Source organism: Malurus melanocephalus, unplaced genomic scaffold (genome assembly GCF_030028575.1).
Source record: "Malurus melanocephalus ecotype Western Australia unplaced genomic scaffold, MMel_1.1 scaffold_257, whole genome shotgun sequence".
Lineage (NCBI taxonomy): Eukaryota > Metazoa > Chordata > Aves > Passeriformes > Maluridae > Malurus > Malurus melanocephalus.
The window spans coordinates 925,421-933,734 of NW_026623489.1; the positions used below are offsets into that span (position 1 = coordinate 925,421).

Consider the following 8,314-nt stretch of genomic DNA (forward strand, 5'->3'; position numbering starts at 1 on the left):
CTACCCGCGGGTACGGGACCGCCGGAGCGGGTGGCTGTCCTCGGGGACACAGGGCAAGGCAGGAGGTGTCCGGGGACCCCTCCTCGGTGGGCAAATCACAGGGTCTGGATTTTTGTGTACCCGGAGAGGCGGGGTCCGTTGAGGGGAATAGATCCTGTCTGAGCTSCTGGGAAGCTCCTTAACAGCTTCTTAACAGCTGATCTCTTAAGAATCCATTTCCTTTGGCAGTGTTTAAGAAGTGTGATCGTTAGTTTTGTTGCTTTTGTTGCTTTTTGTTGCAAGATATGTTGATAGAGGTGAAAGGAGCTTCTCTCATGAGAACGTAACAGTATCACCACAGCTCATAGTCTGCACTTTAACTGTGTGGGCTTTTGCATGTTTTCTGCTAAGCTCTGGCTAGAAAGATTAAATCCATTACTTAGTCTGGATTCCTCAATGGCCCCAGCTCAAAGTGTGGGCTATAATTGTCTTTGCCTCCCCATATCCTTCCTTACATAATTAGGAAAAAAGGCATAATTAATAGAGAAACAGTTGCATGRTTTACTGCATTTTGTTTCAACATTCAGCATTTCATTCACATTGTTTGTGAACAGATTAATTTTGACTGTGTAGTGGGTCCTGGCATTCAACTGATTTGTTTGCATGGATGTAATTTGAGAAATTCTGGGTTTTTTTCCACTGGATGCAATGATCATTTCACCACTGAATTTGCTTTTGTTGTTGTTCCTTAGAGAAAGCCAGTAGTGCTGACAGGACTGGAACTGGGCACTTGCACCACCAAATGGACAGTAGATTACTTGAGCCAAGCTGAAGGATCTAAAGAAGTAAAAATTCATGTTTCTRCAGTGCCACAGATGGATTTCCTCAGTAAGAACTTTGTGTATAGGTACTTCACTCCAAGGCCTCTTGTATATTAAAGATGTATGCTTGTAACTTGCAGACAGACAGTGCATCTATTTGAAGCTGAGGGTAAGAATACAAAGATAGTTTGTGAAAACATTAAATTATATATCGAAGTGTTGTCCTAGATTTCTTCCTCTTTTATTAATTCTACACCTTGAAAAACTATGATAAGGGTGAAATGAGGGGCCAAACAGCACCTTAAAAGTGATGCCATGAAGAAGTGTTATAAAGGTATTTTGTAGARCATTCCTGTAGGAAATTTGAGCCTGGCAATTGCAGCTGTTAATTAAAAAAAGCAAACCAAAACACCCTTGCTAGTAGATGACATGGTGTTTTGTTTTAGTTATATGGTGTAATCTCAGTGTTACTGAATAGTGATAATTTCTGTCWCACCAYGAGTTTGATCCCTTTTGAATGCTGRTGTGTGGCAGGCATGGTATTGCTCTCTACAAAGGGTGTAACTAATKAAATCCAAGCTCCTTTTAAATTTARCATGTGCAGCTTTCAGRATGTTCAAACTACTGRATACCACACATTTCACCAGCTCTTTCATCTTGATATGGGSCACACAAAAAAAACTTGATCTCCTCTAGTGCTCCTCTTATGTAACTGCCAGAACATTTCTTCRGAGTTCATCTAATCTCAGCCATTGTGTTGTTCTTCAAGGGTAAATGCCTCTATTTTAGTAGTTCTTTGTTCTCACCAAGTGCTAATGGGATGTGTTCAGTCTATTGAACTTCTAAGCAGGTGGGAGTGTACACTGTAGGTGTAAACAAGCTGCAGGTCTGAGTGGAGCCTGTTATTCAGGGGATAAAAACAAGTTACAATCATGATGCATTCTGCWCATTGTATAATGAACTTTTGAATCTTTGAAATTAGGTTGTGCTTGAATAATTTGCCTTGTCACCATCACTTTATTTTTTCTGCTCTATTTTGTTTTTTTAATAGTATCTCTTACTGTGAGTTCATATACAGTTRTTCTGCAGTTCTGTTTTTAGCAGGTTTGTAAACAGCCTATGGATTCTCTGATGCTCCGATGGTGATTCATTGTAGCAGGTGTCAGGACTTTCACATTACCTCACCTGAAATTCAGGAATTTTTTTGACCTTTTCCACAGCAAGCCCCTCATTTGAATCTGAAGGGAGAATAAGTAGAAACAAGAGAAARTGAGGACTTAATGTGCAGTTCTGTTAGTTTAAACTGATGAACATTAGTAATRCTGCAGTTCTGATGTAAGCTGCATGCTCCTACCCGTTTTTGTGTTGGTTCTGGAACTCATTCAGCCAGGTTGTGACGTGCTGCAGAAATCAGAATGCTTTTCTGCTGGTTTAGCTTTGCAAGCAGGTTCACTGAGAGGTCAGATGAGTGCTACTGTAAGGGAGGACATGGGGGGATTGGGGTAGACAGCAAGGACAGAGCTGGGGCAGCACCAGAATGCATCAGTTTAAGCTGTAGTAGAGCCGTGCTCTCACTTTCTTCAGCAGCAAATGTAAGTGGATATAATAGAACAGTTTGGCTGAAGTCAGAGCATTGGGTTTTTGGTTTTCTATTGGCCYCAGTGGGGTTTGTATTTGCCTATTGCAAACAAGCCTAAGTTTGGAGAATTGGTTAAAGTACTGTCAGATGCAGGTTCTGGTAGAAGACGTAACAGGATCAAGAAAAATTTTGCTTGAGAGTGTTTTTTTCTTAATGCTGGATACATGGTGATTTCTCTGAAATGTGATGTTTACATGCAAAAATTCATTTCTGCTCAAGTTGCTCTAGTGGCCCTTGCTCTTGGCAAGGGAGTTGGACTGGRGGATCTCCAGAGGTGTCTTCCAGCCTCAGCAGTTACAGGATTCTGTTGGGGTAKACCTTGGAACAATTTACTAATGCAGAGATATTTCTAAGTGTAGGATTTCTGTCTTGATAGAACTCTTCAAACATCTGCTGCAAACACTGATTAGTGACCATGTTATAATAAGAGAGCAGCCTATTGGTAAGGGAGCTTACTATAAACCTAGTGTTTAGACCATGTGTTGTTACATTAATTCATGGTATGAATTCAAATGTTTATATTTCAGAACTCTGCCTTTTGATGTATTTGTACGAAGAGCAGCTGAAGTCAAGCACAAGGAGTACTTTCTTACTGAGGTAATTTCCTTAGTGTTACAGTTTCTTCTGTTAGTTATTTTGCTGGTATATGGAGAAGAAAGCTATGAATTATCATTTAAAGTCTTACTTCAGCAAAAGACTAACTTTCTTGTGGCTTGGTGCCAAAGGAAAAAATACAAGAATTAATTCTTCTCAAAAGTTGTTTTATATGTGTAAAGTGTGGTTAACTGTACAGCCATCCTGTTTCTGCTAACAAAAACTGCTTGCATGAATAAAAATTCCTGTACAAAATTTAGAAATCAAACTTTGCTTTAGAATAAGTCCTATCATTTGTGTGTTCTGCAAGAAAGTGTCATGAAGGTATTTTAGAATTTGATTACTATCAAAATACAAATCCAGATAATTTGTGAGTAGCAAATGTGTGGTTATCTTCACATATCTGTGTTCAGGCTAGGGATTTTTCAGGTAACTGATTAGGAAGCAAATAATTTAGAATGTAGACATGCTTTTTACTTTTTATGCTACATAGAATGCTGTAAGTTTTGAAGCCAATTAAAACAGTTTTCTGCATCAGTATACTGAAGAACTTAAATTATAATCTGCATTTGAGTCTGTTCACGAACAGCAATGCTGAAGCAGTTGACCAGTCTCCCCACATGAATTTGTAGATGCCATTTATTTGTACCATATGTTAATGAAACTGTGTTAGATTAATGAGAAAATGTGGCTCTTTGTTTAAGTGTTTATGTAATTCTTATTAAAAACCTGCAAGCAACTCTCTTGTGTTCTCTTCAGGATGAAAAGTACTATTTRCGATCAGTGGGAGAAGATGTTAGGAAGGTGAGTTACTGGAGATTACAGTGCTAATATTGTAAAGTTGCAGYTTAGAAATATTTTATAAAGCCTGTTGTGTCATAAAACTTACTTAGGGTCACTGGGTTTGTGAATTTGACTGGATTTAGGTCAGAGCACTTGTGTGTCTAAAGTATTTGGTGTTGCATGGGAGCTTAGCTGATCACTGAAGAGTGCATTCTAAACTCCCTTTCTTTAGCTTTTGTTGTAAAGTAAYATAAAAKTATTTCTGCTGATCTGTTGCCTCTKCRGTGTGATTCCTRGCAGCCATGGTTAAGAGCACCTCTCTGGCTGTTCTTGATAATGGCACTGAACAAGTCAATGCTGAAAAGCATTGTTCTAACCCTGTGTTTCATGTGATGGGAAATCATTGTGAAGTGTTCCCCATTTACATGTGCATAGATGATTTTCTAAGAGTTATGTCCTTTGTTTCAGGATATTGCAGATATCAGGAAGCAGTTTCCTGTTTTAGCAGAAGATGTTCACATTCCAGAGTATTTTGAGAAGGAACAGTTTTTCTCYAGTGTCTTCCGCATCAGCTCAGCTGGATTACAGTTATGGACACATTATGATGTAGGTAATACATGGGTTTAGCATAAAACTTTGCAGATGGCACTGCAGAGTTGAGATARTAAGGTGCAAATCTCTGTCAAAGATCAGAGAATAACAACAAACTTCACGTATTTTGAAACAGTGAAATGGATCACTTTTAGTATACGTAAATTTTAACTGATGCATTATGTGGGCATAAGATTTTAACTGGATTTATGGCTAATTCCATATTTGTAAGATTAAAGRATATTTTGTTTCCCTTTTTTAAACAAGTTTCAATTGAAAATATGAAACACAGTAACTTCCAACATTTTTGTCTTCAACATTACTTTTTTTTTTTTTTTACTTAATTGGCCATATTTGAATAAATTCAAATTGTACACTACATTGCCAATTGTGCAATGATTGTAGTGGTTTCTGGCTGCAAGGCAATAGATTTACAATAAGATTGTCTTCTAACATTTTCCAGTGGATTCTGAATAAATTTATTGATAAGGAAAATAGTTTTTGCATTTTTGTGTAATTAGGAAAAAATACATTATCAATAGAAAGTCAGCAAAATTAGGTAAGAGTAGCATCGAAAGAGAAAAGGAATCCCAAATATATTTTGTATTATATTTTGCTGCCTTATATGTCTAAAGTATTGTATGTCTTTAAGTTTTAGGATAGAAGAACTTGATTCCTGTTTAAAGAAAACACAAAGTAATTGCAAAGGCATACTGTGTTTCCAGACTGTTTGTTAAGAATGTGCAGATAATGAGACAAWGTTACTCACAATCTTGAATTTTTTTAACTAATTGTGGGTGGAAGATCTTTTAGCTAATTCTTAAAATGAGAAGTTTTAAATAATTCCCTCTTTAAGCCAATAATTAGATTAGTTGAAGCCTGGATATTCACTTTTAACTTTTGGCTGACTTCTCTCTTCTCATGCTTATCCCAAGGTAATGGACAACTTCTTAATCCAAGTCACAGGGAAAAAACGAGTTGTTTTATACAGTCCTCGAGATGCACCATTTTTATATTTATCAGGTATGCATGTCATAGGGATTTAGTCCAGAGTTTGCTGATCTTAGCTTTTCAGCTCACAAGTGTTGCACTGTAGAATATACTTTTTAACAGATGRCTTGGTATAAAAGAAGTAATTTCGTTACTTWAACTCWGATACTGTTTGSTTTAGTCAAAGCTAAGGAGAGCAGCAGCTTTGCCTSATTTTGTTAACTGAAGGAGTAAAAYGTTCTGTGTGGGTTCAGAATGGTTTAAACGTCAGGAAAAGTGKTTTTTAGTGTTAGTAAGGTTGCAGTTACAGAACAAATAGACACCAGGAGAACATCTCTTCAATAAAAAAGGGGTGCCATCAGGTTTCCTGGCTTTTAGAAATAAACCAATACTAAATTTGATTCAAGAACTGCCATTTCCAGCAATGTGATAAATACTTTGTAACTATTGGAAGAGTAGGAATATTAATCACTGAAATTTTCCTAGGTACTAAATCAGAGGTGCTGGATGTGGATAACCCAGACTTGGAGAAATATCCCCTTTTTGTGAAAGCCAAACGCTATCAATGTTTTTTGGAAGCAGGAGATGTGTTATTTATTCCAGGTAAGTAATAAATAGTTCCTGACCACAGCATGGTATTAAACAGTCTTGTTTCTAATTTATGGTTTCTGGAGATGGTAAGAGGTTACTAAAGCATTTCTGTGTTATAAGTAGGAGCATTGAGAGATGTTGGCAAAAATTATTTCCTTTTTCCAACTGTACAATTAACCTGAAAAAAGATATTACTATATCTACCTACAAATCTTACTTTCCCTCAAGTTTACAGTGTGTGCTTCTGAATTTGTGTCTTAATAGATTAGTAGTATAAAGTTACCTTCTGAAATCTGAAATTACTTGAGTGACCTGAGTTTTWTAATGACAGAATTTGAGTGAAGTACCATTTCTGTTCTTCTGTAGCTCTGGCACTTAAGTACTGTCAGGCATGTGGTCTGATGAGAATTATGGATGGCAGAGTTACTGGACGTTCTAGAGATTTATAATCATCTTTGGGGAAGGGAAAGAAAAGTCCCAGTCATTTTTCTGCACAAACAGAGAGCTGCTTCCTGGGCTGAGATGATATATTCTGGTAGTCAGGGTARGGTATTTGAATTACTCCTATTCAGTAAGAACTACTCCTACTTGTTACTGATTTTGTGTAAATTATCATGAGCTTGCAGCAGATATGWCTTATCCTGTCACTTTTACATTAYCTGGGCAATATAAACAGGTCAGTWAACAAGAAGGTAATAGGTTTTTAGAAAGTTATTTTTAAATGGTTTCTTAATTTTGAATTTACCATTTATGTTTCTTCCTGAATGAACTTTTGATTACAGTTAGGTAGTGGTATGTCACACTGTTGCTGATGTCAGCATCCCTGTTTTCTGTTTCTGAAGTTTCTGAAGTCCAGATAGTTGTCTTTGCCAGTGGGTGAGCAGTCAAACTTGAGACACACTCRGCTCTCAAGACTGACTGGGGAGTGTAGAGATTTTTGAGTCCAGAGAATGGTGCTAGCTTTGTCAGCATCCTGCAGTGCTTATCACTGAAAAAAAAAATGTTTTTTTGAGGAATGCGTGTGGTTATTATGAAGAAGGTCAAAGCAGCCCCTCTTCCCAACCTGAAACAAACTTCATGTTAATTCTCAGAATAAATGTGTCTATGTCTTCAGCACCTACAGACAAATAAAATGCAATAAACACAGCATTCAGTCTTTTAGCTTAAAATCCAAATAGCCTAAATGTGCAATATTGAACTTACTCTTTAAATGTGCTCAATGARGCAAAGATGTCTTGGCTTCCCTATCACAGTCATGATGATTCAACTGAAAAGCCTCATGCCTTCCTTATGAGAAGATTAGCAATTTGTGTGAGTGACCTGGCTGATGCTGATGGTTTACATTAATGCTGGACAATGTGTGCAAGGTTAGGGACTATGTGAAAATAGGTACCCATATTTAGAGCTGAGAGGAGCAAGGGAAGGTGTCCATCTTTCATCCTACACATGCTTATCCTTTGCTTACATTTGAGTACCTCTACACTTCAGCAGTTGTCACTTTCATAAGAAGTTATGGATCTGAATAAACATCTTGAAAAACTTCTYAAATTTGGTACAATGCAATCTATTCATATGAATATTTATAAATAAAAATACAGTAGTTGAGGCTTTTCCTCAATTAGCTTTAGTTTGGGTGATTCTGACACTTGCTTTGAGTCCGTCCTGGATAGTAATTTTTATTTTAGACACTGTTCTTTCTACAGCTTTGTGGTTCCATAATGTAATTTCTGAGGAATTTGGCGTGGCAATGAATGTCTTTTGGAAGCACCTTCCTGCTGAGTCCTATGATAAGACTGACACTTATGGAAATAAAGATCCCATGGCAGCCTCTAGAGCTATACAGATCTTGGACAGGGCCTTGAAAACACTTGAAGAACTACCTGAGGAATAYAGGGATTTTTATGCTCGGAGAATGGTGTTACGCATCCAAGAAAAAGCCTATAGGAATGACGATGGATGAAAYAACACATTATAATTCAGCAAGCTCCCTTACAAATAGAAAATAGTATGTTAGTATGGAAACTGTTCGTGTGTACGTACATGCTCACTTTCTGTAAGACCAATAAAAACTGTCAATAAACATTCAATTATAACAAAGCTGACCTTGTAGATTTTCTTTCTAGTTTTTCATATGCTGTGAGGACGCAGCCTGCTTGATCTGGAGATGGTCTCTTTTCTACAATGAGACATAGATTTGCAGTGCCTCCACTTCTAACTACTTTTTTAGAATGTTCTACTTAAATTTTTCTGAACATCAGATTTGATATGTGGGCTGACAGCATGTRTGCTTAGAAATAACTGCATGTCTTCATGCTTCCTTAGAATT

General features: G+C 37.1%; 1 protein-coding gene across 1 annotated transcript; it reads left to right on the forward strand.

Moving 5' to 3' along the window:
* Position 1: 1 nt before the first annotated feature.
* TYW5 (tRNA-yW synthesizing protein 5) lies at positions 2-8,091 on the forward strand (the record flags this gene model as incomplete). Its single annotated transcript, XM_057375758.1, has 8 exons — positions 2-10; positions 732-886; positions 2,967-3,036; positions 3,793-3,837; positions 4,285-4,422; positions 5,343-5,430; positions 5,884-6,000; positions 7,692-8,091. Coding segments are annotated over 8 exons (879 nt in total), but the record flags the coding sequence as incomplete, so codon positions are not given.
* Positions 8,092-8,314: the final 223 nt, after the last annotated feature.